Source organism: Microchirus variegatus (genome assembly GCF_963457635.1).
Source record: "Microchirus variegatus genome assembly, chromosome: 1".
In the NCBI taxonomy this organism is placed as follows: domain Eukaryota; kingdom Metazoa; phylum Chordata; class Actinopteri; order Pleuronectiformes; family Soleidae; genus Microchirus; species Microchirus variegatus.
The window spans coordinates 32,569,407-32,591,247 of record NC_139802.1 but is presented as its reverse complement, the minus strand read 5'-3'; the positions used below and the strand labels follow the sequence as shown (position 1 = coordinate 32,591,247).

Genomic DNA, 21,841 nt, shown 5'->3' with positions numbered 1-21,841 from the left:
ATTCAAGGTGAGAAGCAGCACTACCAGGATGGACACATGCAAGAAGGTCCAGCAGCAGTTCGGCCTCATGATGCGGACACTCAAAAAGCCTCCTGTCATCTTCCCGTCACAGACAGTCCAAGAGGGAAATGTTCCTCTAAGTGCATCATTGTCGGCTTAAGCAAAAATAGATGAGCATTGTTCCGAGCTGCTGGCTGTAACTACACGCTGCTTCCTCTTTCTGCCATCCGCTCGCTCCCTTCCAGCCTCTGCCTCTTTCCCCCTTGAATGCATAGGGGTGGTGAATGCAGTGGAGGTAAGTGAAAGTGGGTGGTCTGGGTTCTGCAAATGCAGCAGGTCCAATAATGTGACATATGTTTAAGAAAAGAAAAAAAAGGGGGGGCTTCCCACAGTCTGTCACAGGTAATATAAAGCAGTGTGTTACTACAATCTCACACTCGCTTTTTTTTCCATTTCCTGTACACCTTTCTGTCTTTTTCATTACCTCTGAGCTGACTTCCTCTCCTCTCTCCCTTCCTTTTATCTTCACTGTCTGCATCTGCAAACTGCTGTGGCCCCGTGCACGGTGGTGTGGTTTCAATCGGAGGTTATAATACAGTGCACTCAGGTGGAGATGAAGGATGCTGTGGCCTCTTGACCTCTTTAATGCCCACTCTGTTGATGTGTGTCTGTTTTTATCACACTGCGGACTGACTCCACACCGATAAAACCACCTTATTTGTGTGTGGTTTTTAAAGACCACTTCAGCACAGGATCAGTTGACTTACTGTAAACGAGCCAAATGGATAATGTTTTTGGAACAAACTTGACTTTTCATACTAATCAGAACAGTGTGACCCATGAACAAGTGTGCACCCTGAAATGTGAAAAAAACTAAATGGAACTCAGCCATCATAAATGTTATTAACTTGTCAAAATGGCTGCACAGGATTCATTGTATTGGAATTTTGACTCATAGTAAAAAGGTCAGGATATTTCAAGTCTTGCTGCTTCAAGTGTAGCAATATTTATTCATATATTTTTTAAACATATTAGTATAACTCATACAGTCTTTCCAATATCAGGATACATATTCAAATAAAGGTATTGGATTTAAAAGAAAAGCAGTCAACCTTCAGCCCACTCCGGTGTCGAAGTAATACTTCAAATAGTGTGGTAAAAACAGCGGATGATATTGTTTGGAACAACAGCGCACACGTGAGGTGTATGTGCGAATATAGAGGTCAGTGTAGACTCGTCGGCTCCCGTTGCTGCGCAATCGCCTACCGTTTACGTAATGACGCACCACGTTACGTCTCCGACGGGCCGAAAATGGCGGAGTACCTGGCATCCATTTTCGGCACAGAGAAAGACAAGTAAGTTTTATGCAAAATTACTTACCCTATTTTCCAAAACAATGTGTAATATACAAGCTGTTCTTTAAGCTGTTCTGCTCCATTGTCGACGGGGTCATTTGGTCAACGCAGCACCGCTGAATGTTTTAAAATAGCTTACATTAGCATGAGTAAGCTAACGCTTAGCTAACTGCATTGAATGGAACACATTAAGGCGCTTTAGCTAACTTATAGCGACTGTTTGCTGTTTGTTTGCGCCATAAGGCTCACTTTATGCAATGCACATTAGTTAAATGGTACACGTATAAGTACTTAAGACGGTGTTATGTGAGGAGATAGACGGGGAATATGTAACTTGGTTAATATATGATGTTAGCTTGGAAGCTGCCTCGTCCAGTCGACTTGTTTTGTACCTTTGTATAATTGGAGTGCAGCAAAAGAGTGGCAAATTACTAAAGTAAACATTGTTGTATGGATATTTATTTATTTATTACTGAATGTGACGTTCTATGCAGAGTTCTTCAAAGCAGTAATTATGTTAGTCGAACAGAGCCTTCTTAAAACAGAATTTACTATAGCCTCTTTCCATCCAGGCAAGCTTGGGCGTAACGTAATGTTTTTAGTACATATTTCACAAATGACTTGTACAGTGAACATGAGAAATCTCGACAGCACCCTGTCTGTGAGCAACCCCGTCCTGTATGATTCAGATTTTGTAAATCAAAAATAGGAAACTTGTGAAGCACAAAATCAAGATACTGTTTGCACATGCTAAAATATTGCGTGTACACATTCAAGTCACGGAGCATGTCATTTATGCTATGCTGGCGGACCAAACACTCAAACATGATACTTATTTTTCAGGGTCAATTGTTCCTTCTATTTTAAAATTGGAGCTTGTAGACATGGAGACCGCTGTTCGAGATTGCACAACAAACCAACCTTCAGCCAGGTAAGAATCCTATCAAGCTATTCTCCTCAATCAGTGTTTGTTTTTTTTAATCAGACTTACATAACCCTTCTGATAGGTTCATATTATAGATAAATAATACAAATACACATTTGAATATAGTTCTATAAAGGTACGCCCGACACACCTGAATATCATCAATATCAGCATATGTGCGATCTCTCAAATGCAGCCAGTGTTTTGAGCATAAGAGCTCATACACAGTGGGTAGATTCTCCCAAACCCATGACATTTGTTTGACAAATCACCAATGGAAAACTGCACCGTTGGTGACTTTCTTTTGGATCTCTCATTCCCAGCAGTTCGGTTTTCAGTCATCCATCCATCCATCCATTTTCTACCGCTTTATCCGGCACATGAGGGTCACGTGGTGCTCTGCCAATCTCAGCTAACATAGGGCGATAGGTGGTGTACACCCTGGACAGTTGGCCAGTCCATCCTAGGCACATAGAGACAAGCAACCATCCTTTCTCACACTCACACCTGTGGTCATTTTAGTTGACCTATTCCACAAATCTGCATGTCTTTGTACTGTGGGAGGAAACCAGAGAACCCGGAGAAAACCCATGCACACATGGGGAGAACATGCAAACTCGGTTTTCAATCATCTGTTTAACAGTTAATTGTTAACGAAATTTAACTCTTTATTCAAACAGTTTGTAGATTAATATCTGTTTTAACTGAATGTAATTGTGATGAAGAAGTAATTTATGTATACAAATGTCAGTGTAGCTTTAGCAGACTGCAACGGTACGATGCACTGCTGTTTTTTTTAGTTGCACAGCTGTCATCAAACAATCCTTCCTGATAATTTTTCTGTTTCTCCACAGACCATCTTGATTCAAAACATTTACCGAAATCCCCAGAATAGTGCACAGACTGCAGATGCTTCTCGCTGTAAGTAAAAATCAATTTCTTATCTTCACATGTCAATAGAGGACGTAATTGAAGGTACTACTTCAGCCCAGTTAGCTGGAGACCCAGTTGGCATCCTATTTTTTTCCATGTATTTCTTAAATATCAGTCAGTTATCTGTGAATCAAATCAAAAATCATCAACAAGTGCCTGTTTTTTTCTTTTCTTTTTTATTTCCCCACAGCCTGTTTTCACCATTGTATACCAAATTATTAATATAACTCACAGTGTGATTCCACAAGTTTACCAAATGAGACCCCAAAAACACAAACCAGACTGAAAGAACAGATGAGATTATAGTACATTAAAGTCTGTGTGTGTGTATTAGGTGTCAATCTCTCTAAATAAAATGAGATGTGAAATTTAAGACTGCAGCAGTAGAAACTCTATTATAATCAGCACACACGAATAAGCAAATATCCTACCAATTGTGTGTACTCATGAACCACTCCCTCGCCTGGTTCTCCAGAGATTCTCCTGCTGTTTTTCCTGAGTGAGATTATACTCACACAGGAACCCACTGTGTTCATCTTGTTTGAATGACAATGTCTGGACCAGTTTCCCAGACATTATCCAGAGTTCATGTCTGTCTTAGACAAGTTGAATCTCAAGTTTACATACAGGTAGGTGTGTAAATACAGCCTCTGTGGTTAAGCTTTTAAACCTTTGTCTCTATATTTAAATACTGCCTCCAGCAGTTTTTCCCTTTTACCCCATCTGGTTTAGTCTCAATTATAATAGATTATGAAAATAACAAGAAAATGTCATGGCTTGTTGGTTTACGCTTCTCAAATTCTTAAATAATAATTACTCAAATAAGCAAATAAGTTTTTCCTGTTTTCGCCATGCATGAATTCAAAAACAGTTGTGTGAAAACACACACGACCAACATGATTTCTTCTATCACTATTCAGCCAAAAAATTGACATTTTCTCAGGTAAAAAATAAGATCTGTACGCAAAGAAGAGCCCTGATATATCTCACATGCAAGAGCCAAGAATGGGGGGCGGGATATCTACGCGTCATCATAAGTCATGGCAGGAGACTTAAGATGCATCTTTTTCTGGAGAGGATGGCACCGCCTTACTATTCTGAATCTATTCCAAAACCTTCGTTAGGCTTATTATACATAGATATTAAAATTTGCATTAGGACACAAATTTCACTGAGGGACACAATTTAAAAACAGCTATGGGAACAATTGGCCTCCCCTCCATATCAATTATTTCTCAGATGCCTTTATGTCTCTCATATTTAGCTGGAGCCTGGTACAATTTCCTGTAAGCGAAATATCTAATCACATTTTTTCCTCCCCAGCTCTTTATTTGGTTGGATTTATATTACAGAAGTTTACGTTTTGTATTTCAGACCATTTCCCTCTTGAACATTTACCTTCATTACCTTGAAAACTCTGCCCAGTCTGCTGATGGTTTTCACTGTAAGTTTTCCCTTCATCTCCAGGACCCTCCAGCACTGACCACGCTTATCTACTGTGTCACATGTCCCCAGCATAAATCTGGCTTAGTGTAGGAATATGTCCAAATTCTTTCCTGGAGTTAGGAAAATTTAATTTATTTTATGCTGTTTTGGATGTTTTGCTGGCCTAATTCAATAATGTGCACAATATGTGCAAAAATAGCATATTTGGTTTCAAATCTTTTGCTAACGTGGAACAGCTGTGACAGACTTAAAAGATGTAATTAATGCACTTTTCCTGTCATCTCTCTTTTACACACTTTCACATTGAGTACACAATTTTCACTTTTGTTCATAAAGGCAGATTTTTGCCCGTGCTGACATCAAACTCGTAGTTCATGTAATAGCCTGGGGTTTTCATGAACTAGTTAAAATTGCGAACGGTACCTGATACATAATTATTCTCATTTTTATTTGAGCAACATAACAGATGTTTTCTTCAGTCTGCAGAATATGATGTGTATAGGCCAGGACACTATTTATGGTCTAAAATGGTAATTTTTAGGTTTAGGAAAATTTAGGAAATGTTGGCTTCTGCAATTTCAAAAATTGCAGCAAGTCGCATTACGATTTTGATTAATTGTTCAGCCCTAGCCCCTGTGCTTATCATTGCACAAACGCTTTAGTGGAAAAATATACAGGCAAAGTTTAGCTTAAAGTCCACAAAACCATGAAGACTAAAACTGGGATCAGCTTATTTTCTCAAATGAAATACGTCAAATTGTAATAAGAGAGGAGGCCGCTCTTGTAGCATCCAGTAATAGGAATCTTACCTCTTAAATGCTTATTGAGAGGTAACATTAGAGTAAAAAATATTGTGTCATCTGCTCAATTAGAAGGTATTTAATTTAAAGACTTTTCTCCAAATGCATTTCCAGCTTTGTCTTGATGGTCCCTTGTTGACATTTTACAGGCGCTGTCAGTGATGTGGAAATGCAGGAGCACTACGATGAGTTCTTTGAGGTGAGTGACCGCTTGTGCTTTTTCTCTTGTCCTCGTTCCACATTACTGGACATGACATCACAACTACATTTATCTGCCTTTCGTAACACGCTGCTAACAAAAGGTGCAACGTGACATTTGTGTAAAATTTGGCTTTTGCAAGAATCCCTCATTTGAATTTCAAGCAAATATTTACTCAACAGAATTTGTCCTTTTAAACAATTTGTCACACTTGCCTCTGGGAAGATTTAAGATATTACTAATTTTAAACATTTGGTGGTGATCGGAGAGAAACAAAATCAATAAGAGGATTCAGGTTTATTGATCTTTTTCTCTTATTTTCTTCATAGGAGGTGTTCACGGAGATGGAGGAGAAGTATGGAGAGGTGGAGGAGATGAATGTGTGTGATAACTTGGGTGACCACCTTGTCGGCAATGTCTATGTTAAGGTTGGTGAAGTAACATCTCATGTGATGGATGCTTATTTTTTGCTACGAGGGTGAATATATTTTATTAGCCTCCAGTTGATGTCCTAAATAACAGTATCCTCCTGTGTGTGTGTGTGTGTAGTTTCGTCGTGAAGAGGATGCAGAGAAAGCAGTCATGGACCTGAACAACCGCTGGTTCAATGCTCAACCAATCCACGCAGAGCTCTCCCCCGTCACTGACTTCAGGGAAGCCTGCTGTCGTCAGTATGAAATGGGGTGAGTAACTGTTGTGATGCTGAAATCTTGAAAAAAAATTTCCAGGACAACGTTTTAGTGTGAAAAATAACAAGGTTTTTCTTGTTCGTTCTCGAGAGCACATGTATATCAAACCATAGGGCTAGAATATGCAGTTGACCTAAGTACATCAACGATTTGCAGTTGTTGGTGTTTAAACTGATAAAGATGTGCACCATCAGGGTGTCTGATAACAAGAGATGATCAGGTTCAACAATTAAGTTTGCATCTATGAGAAAATTGGTGAAGATGTGAAGAAAATTCACATGCAATTTCAGCTTAAATATAGGCCACTCTGGAAAAAACAAACAAACAAAAATAAACTGGTGGAGCGGTTTCCTGCACAATCGGGTGCCAGAATAAAATGCTGTTACTGCATCAGCAACCTATTTACAGAACACCAAACTACACTAGGGGTGAAGCAGGCCACAGAATCCACGGCTTGGTTCATATCACGTTTCTTTATTTATATTTAGTGGAAAATAACACTTATTCTTTATATTGCTTGTTTCACCATATATGCGTGCATAGCTTAGGTTTGACATTCACACAAACTGCTTAATTCCCACACACAAGTGATTTACTCCCCGTTTGAGAATCTTCTTGTTGCACAGATGAGCTAGTGACGGCTGGCTATAAAAACTATGTAACTATGTATGTCTGTGCCTCAGAGCCATTTTAGCCTGCCTCTGAGGTGTTACTCATCTTGACTGTCTCTCTTTGCAAATACATAAACGCTTCAACAATCCATTTTGATATTCAAGCTTTTTTATATATATGTATTTTTTTTTTTTTGACACCCTAGAAATACCACACAGCTGCGTCAAATCTATAGCTTAATAATCCATTTACAGATTTTATAGACGTTTTATCAGATATTCTTAAGGACATTTCATGCAAGTAAGCAAAAAATTTAACAATGGGCAGCTTGATTGCGCACATCAAAAAAACTTGTTACTGGTGTAAGGCCCATTTATACTCCCATCTGTCCCAAACGTCATCCCCTTCACTACCTTACATGCATCTATGCATTTTTCACCATTGGTATGGACATTACATCATGAACTGAGGACTTCTGGGAAGTCATTTGTTGTGATGAGTTCAAAATCACAACCATAAACGCCATGTGTACGTACTAGGGATGGGACTTTTTTGTCGACAAATCGATCGACAATCGACACGTGCGCACCTCAACAAAAAAATGAAAACTAAAAAAAGTCGAAGTGTCACAAACACGTAAAGTTCACGACCATTCCAGCGGAGAGTCCGCTTTTTTTCCTTTTTTTTGCCCCTCATTTTTATTATTGCTGTTCTGATGGTCAATAATGGACATTACAGCCATGTTTTTGAGCCTAAAATGAAGTACTACAGTGTAGAATAGTTTACACCCCCGCATTGCTGCTGTTGATGCTGCTGTAAAAAAAGTCAACAAAAAATTTAACACTTGGACCTCGACAATCGACTCTAAAAATGTGTGAAATTCCCATCCCTAGTACGTACATGTTTAAGTGTGGGATAAATGTATTAAGGTATAAAGGGCAGTTTGTGTTCATTATTACTGATGCTGCTTGTGAAGTAGTGATGCGCGGGCTGACCCGTAACCCGCGGGTCTCGCGGGTACCCGCGGGTCGGGTAGGTACGGGTCAAGAAATGTTCACTTTATTGGCGGGGCGGGTGGGGCGGGTTATGAAGGATTAAATATGTCTGGTAAATCCACCTGCGACCTGACGTCACAAAAGCGCCAAGCAGCGGCCACAACAAACCAGTATCAAAAGAAGCGGGGAAGATGGAAGAAGTGAGGGAAAGATTACGGTCGGGAGAATACAAAGTTAATAGAAAAGAAGGGACAAGCTGCTAAATCTCATGTTTGGGACAATTTCTGTGAGGTAATTAGTGCAGTAGACGACAGCAGCATTGGTTACGTGAAGTGCAATTCTTGTGATACGCTATACAAGCATGAGAGCCACAAGACAGGTACGTCTAGCATGACACGACATGTTTGTGGGGGGTCTAAAAAGAAGGACGCGTCTCAGAGTAGTGAAACCGGCTTCCTAAAAAGTAACAAAATTCCAACGCAAGTCATTATCATATTATTTTATGATTTATTTATTTATTGTTTATTTTTATACGTAGGCTATATATTTTTTTTTTATTAAGATTTTAATTTGTCGTTTACAGTGCCACTCTATGGGCTGTGTTCAAGCACATTTGTCAGACAGAACAAAAGCCTTGTTCAATGACATATTTAACGTGTATTTAAAGCAGCGGGGTGGGGTGGGGCGGGTTGTGAAAACATGCGGTTGTGCATGCGGGATGGTGCGGGTCAAATGATTAAATAAATGCGGGACCCGCGGGTTGGAAAAAAACCTGACCCGCGCATCACTACTGTGAAGCACTAAGACTCAAGTGGATGATTGCAGGATTCTTCTGATGGTGAAGAAAAACCCCTTCACACTTTAATCAAATATTGTTTCTTTTCAAATTCGCTGAGCTTGTACAGAGGCAAAATGGGTGTCTTTGTTTAAATATATGTCCCTAACTGTATATAATGTTCCATATTTTCTCTCCACAAAGACTAGAAAGAATCAGAATCCTAACATTGACAACAAAAATCAGTCGAATGTATGCACTGCAGCTTTAAGAGTTGAAGAAATGTGTTTGGCCTCATCACACATCTTACAAATTGCCAGGGTATGTGAACTGTACACCACTGACACAGTTTGAGGTTCTTATGGGGAAGAGAAAAACCTGAACAAAATGTTATGCAAATGTCCCAAGGAATTGTCCTGATGAATAAAATATAACTTGCCTCATACTCCTTTGAGTTTCTATTAGATTAGGAGTTGTTTGCTCTCCCTGTGAATCAAGAGAAGTATCCAGTGTTCTTGTTCAGCTCTTAGCCTCCCCAGCATGTGCAACTGAAGAGCTAGGCTTTTGTCCAAGTGTCTAAATGTTTGCACATAAAACAAAGCCAACAAATTTTAACACTTGATGTACTGTTTATCCACAGAGAGTGCACCCGAGGTGGTTTCTGCAACTTCATGCACCTAAAGCCCATATCGAGAGAACTTCGTAGGGAATTGTACGGTCGCCGCAGGAAAAGGTGCGTCTTGAAAGTCTTGAAAGTTAAGAAGATTTGAACTCGAGCACACCTCAAGTGTTTGTTTAATACATGTCATCTTGCTCCAAACAGGAACCGCTCTAACTCACGATCTCGGGAACGACGCTCCCGCTCCAGGGATCGAAGGCGGGGTAACGGAGGAGGCGGCGGAGGTGGACGTGGTGGTGGTGGAGGAGGTGGACGCGGTGGACGTGACAGAAGGAGGTCGAGGGACCGGGAGCGCTCTGGAAGATTCTAAACTAAGTCAGAACTGTCCCAGTGTACCTACCAGTCCTTTTCCTGTTAACCCCAGCAGTGATGACAGAAACATTTTCTTTTCGGTGAATTGTTGGAAGTTTTTTTTGTTTTACTCCCCTTTTTTTAAGACAAGCTTGTGTCGCTTTCTCAATAAAAACAGATTTGTAACTCTGCACTGGCAACACTTGCTTAAAAATATAATCCTGTCGCATTCCTCCACTTCTGTTTTCTAAGAAAGGAGCGGTGTACTACCGTTTTGTTATCTAAACTATCTTTTTATTTATATTTTTTGGCCTTAAACATTAATAGATGGGGCTCTGGTATTCATGGGAAAGGTGCACAAAGGTTTTATGCTGCTTGTGCATTAATTCTTACAAAGGACCTTTTAATATTTGTTACAGGGGAACGTTAAATTTCTGATGGAAGACGGTGGAGTTATTTTTGTTCGTAAAACAAATTCTGATTAAAGATTTGGTGTGTAGCAATTAGTGACATCCAGGCTTTTAGCCTTTACTGAAAATAATAAGAAATTAGACACCCTACTTTTAGGCAGGACGCCCTATTTTTCCCCCGGTAACCACCGAAAGGTTATGTTATGATGACGCGCGGGTATAGACAGGCGCGTGCTGGTCACAAAAACTACGACCAGCATGCGCCTGTCTATACCCCCGCGTATACCACAAGATGTGAGGACACGGTGGAACAGCACATATTAAATGTTGGAGTCTCTTTGCGTAAAAGCGAAACTTGGCTGCAGCGCAGTGCTGATTATGAACTCCCCGCGACAGGACTCTCTTCTCTCCCTCTCGCCCTTTGAGATGTGAACTAAAGCTATCGGCTCATCTGATGCATCTTTTAGTCCCTTAATTACAGCGCTAAAGTGTCTTCTAAAGAAAGAATGAGACCACGGCGTGAAAACAATAAAAAGTGCGCTCTTCAGAATCTGTCAACACATTTTCTAAGATCTACTTGGATCCACTGTATTTCATCGCGACTGTACTCGATCTTCGTCATAAAGATCATTATGTATGTGTCATATTATATGGATGTGTGGAGGGCAAGGGGGGACACCCTCTAAAAATATCCTAGCTAAAAGCCTGGTGACATCTAATGGTGAGACTGCAGATTGCAACAAATGGAGGACTCATCCGTTCATCTCCTACGCACATCAGCAAACTGCAGTGGCCTTCGTATACCAGAAAGGATGCCAAAACGCATACTCTGGTTTTTCCCAGTTTGCACTGCCAAAAAAGACGACACGCAAGATGGTGGCCTCCGTAAAGCGAGGCCTTTGCCTCAAGTATGCGTTCCAGTTGAAGTCGGAATCAGGATTTCCAACTTGAAAACTCGGAGTAACCTCACCAACTTCAACACAACCTCAACATGGGATTCTGAGATGGCTGCCACCACACACTGCTATTTGTTATGGTTGACGGCACCGCTGTTGCATTTGTTTCACGAAATCTAAGCTTTGTTATCGACTGGTATGGAACCTAACAGTCTTTATATTTCAATTTAAGATGAATTTGAACATACTTGGATGTAATATGTTGAGGTTCTGCCTATATTTTTGCACACTTTTCACCTTTAAACCACAGAAATTCAAGTTCAACTCAAGTGAGCACCCAATCAGACTGATTGATGGCTATAAGTTACATTTATATTTGAAATTGCATGGCTATGCGATAAGAAAGTATGTAAACAAATGGAATTTAAAAGTAATATGACTATATTTGCCCACAACAACCACTCATGAGAAGTCGTCAAGATGTCACAGGCTGTTAAAGTACGTGTTGTTCGTGATGTCAGTGAAGAGTAAACAGGTGGACTGGGCATCCAGCCATGGTCCTGCGACTCCCCAAGTCTCCCCCGAGTCTCCCCCCGGGTCAGAATCCTGCCCCCGTCAGAACAGACGCCCTCGCCGTAGCCAATGGGAGAGCGTGTATCAACTTTACCCTCAGCCACCTCCTCCAGCGCGGTGCCGTCCACGTGTGTCGTCATTAAAACCCCAGTCTTTGTCGAAACTCGCTCATTCCGCTGAGTGGTACCGACCGTCGACGAGCCTCCGTTTTTCGACTACTTCTCTCCGGATTCCCCGACATTATCTCTGCGCCAGGTGAGTGAGAAAACACGAGTGGACGGAAAATGTGGAGGAAAATGTAAACAGGACGCTCCGAACATGCTTTATTTGGAGGAATTTGTGTTTGAATTTGTGTTTGAATCCGGCACCGCGGATGCTTTTCTGATGCAACGTTGCGCGTGCACAAATTAGCTTACTCATTTGATTCCAGGTTTTATTTTCCCCGTTTAAGTCGTAACAGACATAATGTTTCTAATTTGTATGTAATTATTGTTCGTAAATTGTGCATTTTACTTTCTAATTAGTCGTCTGTGCTCAGTAATAGTGTACATTTCTCCGTCACTAGCTTTGTTACGTTCTCCTTTTAACGAAACTGGACATGGCCGTTAGTCATTGTCATAAATCAAATTCTCTTTTATGTTTCTGTTTCATATAAAGACAGGTGGAAATGGTTCACGTGTTATGTTCTTTTACCACATTGTGTGTATAAATTGATAAACGGTACTAGCTAACAAAATAAATGAACAAAACACACAATACTTTGAGTTGGTGGTAAGGCTAAGTTGACCAATTATAAGTTTCTAATGACAGCTGTTTATAAAAATACAATTTAGATTTTTCATTAATTAATTAACCGTTTCATGCATTTAACATGCAACTTATACATTATTTTTTATATATAAAAAAATTAATCTGGGCGTCATATTGTAGAACTAAACTAGTGCAAAATGCTAAAAGCAGTGTTCAAAATATTCCATTTACTGCGATACAAAATAATTTTTAGTGCATTTGATAAATACATAAACTAATGACTGTTAGTGTTTTACACCATCCAGTGGCTGACTTTGATGTGGACACGTTCACACTCATGTGTCCGTCAGCATTTCTGCTGCTCACGTTTGTCCCACCATTTGTTATGGCTGAGTGAAAATCTATAGTCCACTCTTGGTGTCCTCTGTGCTGTCTGTGTTGTGATAAAACAGTTATCTGAGGAACACTTTTTCCTGGGGGGAGCATGGGAAAATAGATTACGAATAACCTGAGCAGATTAAAACCATGTCTGATATGGTGAGAATATTTCAGGGATTGTTGTAATCAGATTGGGTTTGAAGTTGCCAGACTCGGATCAGGTGATTCTTGTGCTGCATTCTTTTACGCCAAGTCTTTAAATACTCGCCAAGCTGGAGTGCAGGAGTTTTGCCTCCTTTTAACTGCCCTTATGTGCCTTTCGTGTCGTTCGCTCCGGCCTGCTTGTTCTGTCGCACAGGATCAAATTGCCCTATACAGCCATGAGAAGCCATCACATATAACTGTATCACACCCTCTCTTCCATGCTATCCATTACCACACTGTGGAGTGATCATTTTGAAGTGGATAGGAAAGGAAACAACTGGAAAAAGTCCACCGTAAAGAATACAAATCTCCATGATTGTTTTTGCGACGCCGTCAGCTTCAAAATAATTCCCTCCTGAATGTTGAGTATATTCTGTCATGTCTTGGGGCACTTTTTCCTACACAGGACTGTCTGAACTTGTTTGTTGTCTCATTCATGACTCGTGTCAACAAGACTCTTCAGATATGGCTTCTGTTGACTTTACCGTGAGGACCTGTCTTAATTCAGGGTTTGAACAGCTGCTTCTTGTGTTTGTGCAGTGTTTTAGCGACGATTCATAGGAGCCCAGCACAGTGGACAAGGCTTTTAACGAGTTAAACATTGTTGTTATACAGACCGAAGAAGATGGCAGCCATTAGGCTGTTCTTAATTTTCAAAATGTGAGCCAGATGTAATATTGTGTTGTTGTTGTTTTCCAGTTTTGGAGGAGAAAACCCCCATCTTTTTGCTAAATAATTTGAACCAGCTGCTCTCAGCAACTTAAAGAAGTGTTGGGTCATTCGTAAACAAAGCTGGAAATCAAATATTACACTTGTTTTTTCTTGTCAGTCATAAACCAGCTGATCTCCTTTTCGTCAAAGGTTTTATCATCGAAAAGTGTTTTGTTTACTCAGTCATTCATTAATCAGACTTAAAGACAGGAGTCCACTTCAGGGTCTGTCTGGACCACCAGAGAGATGCTGGGTGATACTACGTCGGGCAGCAGCACTGCGCTGTTCTCAAGGCTGGATAATGTATAACCTTAAGTTGTAAATCCATGACGTTTATGACTCTTTACAGCTCATCATAACCAGTGACTGTGTTGTTTCAGGTTTACAATCCTAGAACACTGATAAAATGATCAATTAGTGTTGTAGTATTCAAGACTGGTCTTGTTCTCCAGACCACTTATTCAAGCTCATCTCATACTTTGGACAATTGAGGACATGGAGGGATGAGGATGAGACCACAGCTGAAGAATCGTCATCATTATTGTGTGGTGTTCTTGTCTTGGTCTCTGTACACTGTGATCTTCACTCAGACATGGTCTCTTAAGGTCTTGGTCTATTTTTGGTCTTGGTACACTCTGGTTTTGGGCATGGCTTGTTCTATCTGTTCATGTGTTTATGACTATAACTATACTATAAAGTGGTTTCTTCTGCAGCTACAGTGCATGTCTGCAAACGTTCCCATCGTTTCGTCGATTCCCTGTGACTGAACAATAAAATAATAAGTCCACTGTCAACCAATCATATGTCCAGGTTTCCCACGTGACTGCTAACACCATAGACTTGACTGACTGGTTTGTTTTCCTAAACGCTATCATGTTGAAATTATGAGTTGATATGGGTGTGTGTGGCTGAACTAAAACCTTATTGGTCCGCAACAGGAGGGCGAGACTGCCAAATATCCATGTTAAGCATGACAAGGTAACTATTTGACTATGCAAATATGACTCATCATTAACTACTGATGGGAGTGTCGGAGCGTTTTCTTTTATATCGGGTGCTGCTTTATTTATACTTTATTGAGTAACACTCAATCAGTCTAGTTAAACAATACTTGAATGTACACTTAAGGATCAGTGTTATAATTATAAAAACAAAATGTTTTGCTTGGAAACTCAATAGTTTCCTCAGTGTTCTTGATATTGTAAACCATGTCAATATTTATTTATGACTGTTCATTAACTGTCTGGAGAAGTTTTTTGCACACAGCTCTACAGTCAGCCATTTTATTTAGTTTGCCTCAGTCTAACAAATCACCACAAAGAATTGTAAAAAAAACAACAAATAAATCAGGTCCCAGTCTGCAAAACTTCAGGGGTTTTCTCAGTGTACGGTGATAAAAGAGAACTAATACTGCACATGTTCTTCTTTTTATTAAAGTGTGTAACTTCATTGTCATTCATAAAAACAAAACACTGCCGTACTGAGAAAAACACAATGTTGTGTAGTGCTGATCAGCATTGTGTGGATTGAATGTAATGGACATTTGTTCATCTGTTTATTTTCTTTAGTTACACACTACAGCTGTAACAAAAAAAAAAAATGTTTTCCATCCTTTTCAGGATAAGCCATGCCATCAGTTCCCTCCTCTAAAGAGGCTGCCATCATGGCTCCTGTGTGTCCCCACGCCGCCAAACTGCTCAACCACACCAACGGTGAATCCAAACTCTGCGAGGGTTCGTTGTCAGTGAAAGGCGTTGAGAAGATGCCCATAGTGGACGACGCAGAGGACTCAGAGGGATCCATTCAGATCCACACAAAGGACGCCTCCCCTGAGAGGAAATGGATCCGACCCGACCTTCCCAGTCGCTGTACTTGGAGACTGGGAGCATCGAAAGCTGACTCTCCTCATACGCAAGTCCCGAGGTCAGTCGGATTGGATTTGCGATTAAAATATAAGCATGCCCACATGTTTTATGGGACTGAAACTTCTTATCTTAACAGTTGTTTTGTTTGTGAAAAAAACGTGTTTGTGCTCTTAGTCATCCAGGTCATTTGGACCTTCAGTAGTTTTGGCTAACTATTGGCAACTGTGACAACGTCAGATTGTCACCTTTGATGAAAGATGGTTGATCCAGGTTAATGAAATTTGGCTTCTTTTACTCTTCAAAAGCATGTTCTTTGTCCTTCAAATGTTGATGGACAGCTGAGTCATGTACAGATGAGCTGGCTCCTCTGTAAAAACGGATTAAACTAAAAACTGAGGCATGAGTCGCACACGTAATTATGTCTTCACGTTTTCACTAATGTGAAGTCATAATTACGTGTGCGGCTCAAAGGAAGTCTTTATCTCTGTGGTGTATCTGCAAACACAGACATGCTCTGCGCTGATTTGACTTCAGTTACATGCATTTTGGCTGATTTTTTTTCTTTTCTTTTTTTCTTTTTACTTTTCTTCCTCCCAGAAAAACTTCTCCAGCCATTCTCCCAAACATCCTGCACATGATCGGAGACACTCCTTTGGTGCGCATCAACAAAATCCCCAAAGCATTTGGACTCAGATGTGAATTGCGTAAGTCACCCAGCATTCAAGTTGTGACACATTCTGAGGTAGAAGGTGTGACTGTTGATTACAGTCAAAGTTCAGTGTGTAACATTTAGGACGGTTTATTGACATAAATGGAATATACTACCCATATCTATGTTTGTAGAATTGCTTAAAATCTTTTTGTTTCATAGCCTCATAACTTAACCTTTAAAACTTAAGTAAGGGCTTTATTTGTTACAGTCTGCAATCTCACCATCAGATTTCATTAATTCTTACACACAAGACCATTTCATGTAAAAATGTAGTTGTTTTTGTCGATGAGTTGACTTGGATTTTGAAATTATTTTTCCATAAATGTAAGGAAATCCTGCAGCAACACTTTCTTTGGTATTTTCAGTGGCCAAGTGCGAGTACTTTAACGCTGGTGGTAGTGTTAAGGACAGGATCAGCCTGCGGATGGTGGAGGACGCTGAGCAAGCTGGCCTCCTCAAACCTGGAGACACCATCATAGAGCCCACGTCTGGAAACACTGGTAACTAACAGCCGTCTATGCACATTACTGCACTTCTCATTACTGTAACTCCTAAGTATGTTTGTGATATCTCGAAAATTCAAAAACTATGGACTGGCCATCTTTTCAGGGTGTATCCCGTCTTTCGCCCTATGTAAGCTGAGATTGACACACTGTGTTGCATTCCTGTGTAGGTATTGGACTGGCCCTGGCTGCAGCAGTGAAAGGTTACCGCTGCATAATCGTTATGCCCGAGAAAATGAGCATGGAGAAGGTGAGTTTAATGCCATGTAATTGGTGAGACAATCCCACTATATTGTGAACATTATTGGAATGACGGCAACAGCCATAATGGATGTATTCAGAGTTCCTACTTTTAATCCCTCATTGTGCTAATTTTCAACTTCTTTCTTAACATTCCACGAGAAACTTGAACTCATTTCAACTTCTCCTTTTGTACCAATTTAATGCAGCATGTCGGATTAGCTTCAGCTCAGGTAGATAGCAGCAAACACTGCAATTTCTTTAAAAATTGCCTTTCTAGATTATAGTATCTATAGAATAGTGATCAATCGGAATGAGTCAACCTGACTCTCTTGTGTTTTCATGTCACTAGATAAATGATAGATGGTGTCAAGAAGGTTGAGTTCAGTTCCTATTCAGGTATTTCATCCTATGATAAAATTGATTGCTATGTAACCCTAAAACATTAGCTCTTTAGTGCTATTATTATAATACATAATCAAGCATGATCTTGATTTACTAACCTTTGAATGAATGAATTAGTTCAGTCATTTTCTCTTGACATTTGCAATGACAGATGGTTGAATTTTGACCCTGGTGGTTTGTTCCCGCGCAGGTGGACGTCTTGAGAGCCCTCGGAGCCGAGATTGTTCGTACTCCAACCAGCGCTCGCTTCGATTCGCCAGAGTCTCATGTTGGTGTTGCCTGGCGCCTCAAAAATGAGATCCCCAACTCCCACATCCTGGACCAGTACCGCAACCCAAGCAACCCGCTGGCTCACTACGACACCACGGCCGAAGAGATCCTGGAGCAGTGCGATGGTATGAAACGCGCTGATTTTATTGTTTTTAGCAAATGTGGATTTTCAGTCATTCGTTCAACCATACGCTCACCTCCCTCCTCCAGGTAAAGTGGACATGTTAGTAGCAGGAGCAGGTACAGGGGGGACGATCACAGGTATCGCCCGCAAACTGAAGGAAAGATGCCCCAACATCACAGTAAGTCGCCTCTGTCCACGCGTGAAATTCACAAGTAGCACTTGAGCCACTTTTGATTTCTAAATGGTGTGTTTTGTGTGCAGATTGTTGGTGTTGACCCAGAAGGCTCCATCCTGGCTGAGCCAGAAAAGATTAACAAGACTGATAAGACCCAGTACGAGGTCGAGGGCATTGGGTACGACTTCATCCCCACTGTGCTCGACAGATCAGTGAGTTAAAGTGACTTCTCTTCACTCGCCACCTGTTTTTTCCCCTTGTTTAGCGGCCTCAAACGCAGTGTTAAGTTTGGCAGCTTATGCTTATTAGTCACAATTTATGCACACCAATACCTTTTTATAGGGTCCTAGATGGAACTTGCATGCATTTACACACAATATTAACTTTTTCCAGGTGATTGATATGTGGCAAAAAGTCAATGATGAGGACTCCTTCAACATGTCTCGCATGCTGATTCGAGACGAGGGTCTGCTGTGTGGTGAGTCCACATCTTCTGCTCGTGTGAAGTCAGAATTTATCCCCGTGTGTGTATTTTAAATACAACTCTGCACATTTCTTCAACAGGAGGCAGCTCTGGAACAGCCATGGCTGCCGCGGTGAAGGTTGCGAAAGAGCTGAAGGAGGGCCAGCGCTGTGTGGTCCTGCTGCCTGACTCTGTCCGTAACTACATGTAAGAATCGTGTCCGACAAACAGATGATGTTTTCCTAAATGGGATTTTTGTTTACTTAAAGCTGTTTCAACTATTAGGTTTTTTTTTTGTTAATCAAATATTTATTCAGTGTATAATTGCTCTTTCTTAAGGTCCAAGTTCCTGAGTGACAAGTGGATGGTGGACAAGGGTTTCCTGAGGGAGGAGGACCTCATGGTGACAAAACCATGGTATGTGTAATAAAGGATGTTTGGTCCACTAATCTTAATTGCCACACAAACTAATTTATCTTGCTTTGTTAGGTGGTGGAACCTGAAGCTGCAGGGTTTGAACCTGTCAGCCCCGCTCACTCTCCTGCCCACAATCACCTGTCAGAAGACGATCAAAATCCTCAAGGAGAAAGGCTTCGACCAGGCACCAGTCGTGGATGAGTCTGGGTGGGTGTTGTCATTCTGAAACACTGTATATACAATATCTGCAGCCCTTTGCTCCACTGTGCTCTCCACTCACACTTAAACCCCTGTGTGTGCATGTGTTTGCAGGTTAATTCTTGGTATGGTGACATTGGGGAACGTGTTGGCTTCGATCCTTGCAGGGAAGATCAAGCTCTCGGACCCGGTCAGCAAGGTGCTCTACAAGCAGTTCAGACAGGTCAGACACCAAATAAAATGACCCTGTTTAGCAGCGATTGTATTCAGGGAAATGTACAAATGTGTTGAAGTGATGACCTCCATAGTGTTTCTTTTGAATGTAAAAGCTTGAGTAGCGAGAGACGTTTACTGGATTTGGTGAAAAATGAATAGAAATAAATTATTTTGGTTCAATGTGGAAAAACGTATTGGTGTAAGAAAACGTGGTCAGCTGAGTGCTTCACCAGCACCCTACGGTAGTAGACTTAAATCAGAATGTTTGTGTTAAATCTTTGCAATTTGCCACATACGAAACACCCACTTGTGCATTTGTTTGTTTACATTTTGAATTATTCAGGGTTCCCACTTATCCTTGAAATCCTTTAAAGTATTTGAATTTGGGAAACAAGGCCTTTGAAAGTTAAGTTGATATTTAGGTAAATCTCAATACTCGGCCTACGCAGAACAAATGTCAAGTCGCAATTACTAATGTTGTTGTGGGCACTATACACTCTGTCTCTCTCTCTGCCATTAAAGTGAGAATCCATGCAGATCAATGTAATGTTATGTGATGCACAGGAAATGCAAATTCCAAAAATCTCACCAAAGAAAATTACAAAGACTGGCTTGCCCAAGATCCCATGAAAAATCACTTTGCCAGATGCAGAACGTGTTGCAAATGCCCTCCCATCTTCAGCTATGTCGGCACATTCGGCCCATGAATTTGAGGGAATTGGTTGACATCTAATTCAAGGACTTTCCAGGACCAATGTGTGGGAACCAAGATGTACTGTATGTATTCTCTTTTCAACACACTTTCTGTTTTGTTTTTTCATTCACAGATCCGTCTGACTGATAATTTAGGAAAGCTGTCCCGCATTCTGGAAACCGACCATTTTGCCCTGGTGGTGCACGAACAGATCCAGTGTAAGCACACATCTACATAAATACAGGACATTTACATACACACACTCACAGGGCTTCTCAAAGTCGGTGTCGATTGAGAATTTTAACACCACCCAGTGTCTACATGCTAATCTAGTTCCTGTAAAGTGATTTAAAAAAAAAAAAAAAAGATCACTTCTGAATTGGTCGCCCCACAGGAAAGTGTTTGTAACCACCATAATAAATTTGAGTGACTTAAAAAAAAAAATAAAAAAAATAATAATAATAAAAAAGTGGGGGTGGTAACTGCATTCTTACAAACTACGCTCATGGGGACCAAAGTCTGCTAACATTGCAGTTTGTCAGTTTTTGTTCAGAATATGAACGTAAACATGTAGAGGAACAACATTTTCACCATTTTGGTGGTAGTTTAATGATATTGCACATAAACAGCTCTAGTGTAGCAGTAATCCCCTTTCTAACACAGAGGATGCTGAATGGGATCTTCAATGGAAGCCTTGTGGTGATCAATGTGCTAGTGTGACGGTGTCGTTGTCCATCTGCAGAAGAAGCTTCCCTTCCTTAAGACAAAGTACTTTTCAGTGGGATTTGTAAACGGCTAAACATGTCGTCATATCGTGACCTTTCCTCCTGTGCTTCCACCAGACCTGACAGACGGCTCTCCCAGTCTGAAGAAGATGGTTTTCGGCGTGGTGACGGCTGTCGACCTGCTCAACTTCGTCACAGTGCGGGAAAGGAGAGAGCGATCCATGTCCACGTCTGACTCCTTTGATGAAATGTGAATCCTTGGATGAACACACACTTGTGTCCTCTTCAATATCACAAAACACGATTTTATTACGTGTTTAATTTAGAAGATGACACCGAGCCCTGTTAACTTTCTGATTTACAACAGTTGTTTTTTTTGTTTTTAAACCATAGAATGTTTTTAAGAAACCATATGCGGTACTTATTGAGGCATTTCAACTTGAGTTCTTATTATATCTGCTTGTAGTGCACAAATCAATCTTCTGTAAATGTGTAATTTGTTGAAAGATTTTGTTTTGTATCGGGGTCTTCAGACTAGAACTCTTTGTCTGTTTAGTGTTTTGCTGCGGCCTTGTTTACTTATCAAACATTAGAGACTAGAGTTTAAAAGAAAAATGGCAGCATTCATCTCACAAGATGAGGAGAGTTGTTTATATGTGATATAATGTTATCTTTATTATGTGGTGCTTTTACATTGGAGGATGTGTGGACGGGTGGAAAGCATAAGGATGAGAAGGAAGGCCAACTTCAGTCTGTCTCTCAGAGTGTGGTCAAAGCAGAGCCAGTTATGTATCTATAAAGTAAATACGTCTAGCAGAATCATTTTATATGAAATCGTTTTTTTTCCTCTTCATGAATGTGTATGATTTAAGTTAATTCAAATAAATGACTGTATATGTAAATTGTCTCTCCAGTAGTTTTATTTATTTTTAATCTTTTTTATATTGAACAAAGAAGTTGTTTAAAGCAGAATGCTTGGACTAACAGGAACATGGTTTCACTCCACAATCACATCTATAATCTCTATTGATCAAAAATAATTGTGACTCAAATATATGTATATCATATGTTTATGTTCCTAATTTATGTTAAATATTGCACCGTCTCGTTGGAAATCGATTATACGGAGAAAAATCTAATGTCTGCATTCATTGTTTTCTTCCTATTGTGTACAATGGAACGTGAACGGTAATATTGACGGTCATTTGCGCAC

At 40.4% G+C, this 21,841-nt stretch overlaps 2 protein-coding genes across 3 annotated transcripts; both read left to right on the top strand.

The window, feature by feature from the left end:
• Positions 1 to 1,293: 1,293 nt before the first annotated feature.
• On the top strand, positions 1,294 to 9,824 carry LOC310931394 (splicing factor U2AF 35 kDa subunit-like). 2 transcript variants are annotated; one of them, XM_083894527.1, is made up of 8 exons: positions 1,294 to 1,355; positions 2,199 to 2,286; positions 3,135 to 3,201; positions 5,609 to 5,658; positions 5,988 to 6,086; positions 6,208 to 6,341; positions 9,370 to 9,462; positions 9,553 to 9,824. In XM_083894527.1, exons 1-8 carry the CDS (start codon positions 1,312 to 1,314, stop codon positions 9,716 to 9,718), a joined length of 741 nt encoding a protein of 246 aa, XP_083750653.1. In that variant the 5' UTR covers positions 1,294 to 1,311; the 3' UTR covers positions 9,719 to 9,824. The 2 variants fall into 2 exon arrangements, with proteins under 2 accessions (XP_083750653.1, XP_083750654.1); XM_083894528.1 differs by lacking the exon at positions 1,294 to 1,355 and adding an exon at positions 4,588 to 4,657 and having other exon boundaries at positions 2,213 to 2,286.
• A 1,884-nt stretch (positions 9,825 to 11,708) lies between these two features.
• Positions 11,709 to 21,524, top strand: LOC310929054 (cystathionine beta-synthase-like). Its single transcript, XM_083891754.1, has 15 exons — positions 11,709 to 11,833; positions 15,241 to 15,544; positions 16,084 to 16,190; positions 16,564 to 16,698; positions 16,872 to 16,951; positions 17,537 to 17,741; positions 17,827 to 17,918; positions 18,002 to 18,127; positions 18,309 to 18,393; positions 18,480 to 18,585; positions 18,718 to 18,795; positions 18,868 to 19,002; positions 19,108 to 19,216; positions 20,037 to 20,121; positions 20,746 to 21,524. The coding sequence occupies exons 2-15, from the start codon at positions 15,249 to 15,251 to the stop codon at positions 20,880 to 20,882; spliced, it is 1,776 nt and encodes a 591-aa protein (XP_083747880.1). The 5' UTR covers positions 11,709 to 11,833; positions 15,241 to 15,248; the 3' UTR covers positions 20,883 to 21,524.
• Positions 21,525 to 21,841: the final 317 nt, after the last annotated feature.

What these genes read in the sequence shown, in the direction of transcription:
- LOC310931394 (XM_083894527.1), top strand. Translation starts at nt 1,312, where the DNA reads ATGGCGGAGTACCTGGCATCCATTTTCGGCACAGAGAAAGACAA. An exon ending in TCGGCAATGTCTATGTTAAG is followed by an intron (nt 6,087 to 6,207) that starts GTTGGTGAAGTA and finishes GTGTGTGTGTAG; the next exon opens with TTTCGTCGTGAAGAGGATGC. An exon ending in TACGGTCGCCGCAGGAAAAG is followed by an intron (nt 9,463 to 9,552) that starts GTGCGTCTTGAA and finishes TGCTCCAAACAG; the next exon opens with GAACCGCTCTAACTCACGAT.
- LOC310929054 (XM_083891754.1), top strand. Translation starts at nt 15,249, where the DNA reads ATGCCATCAGTTCCCTCCTCTAAAGAGGCTGCCATCATGGCTCCTGTG. An exon ending in CCTCATACGCAAGTCCCGAG is followed by an intron (nt 15,545 to 16,083) that starts GTCAGTCGGATT and finishes TCTTCCTCCCAG; the next exon opens with AAAAACTTCTCCAGCCATTC. An exon ending in CTCATGGTGACAAAACCATG is followed by an intron (nt 18,796 to 18,867) that starts GTATGTGTAATA and finishes TTGCTTTGTTAG; the next exon opens with GTGGTGGAACCTGAAGCTGC.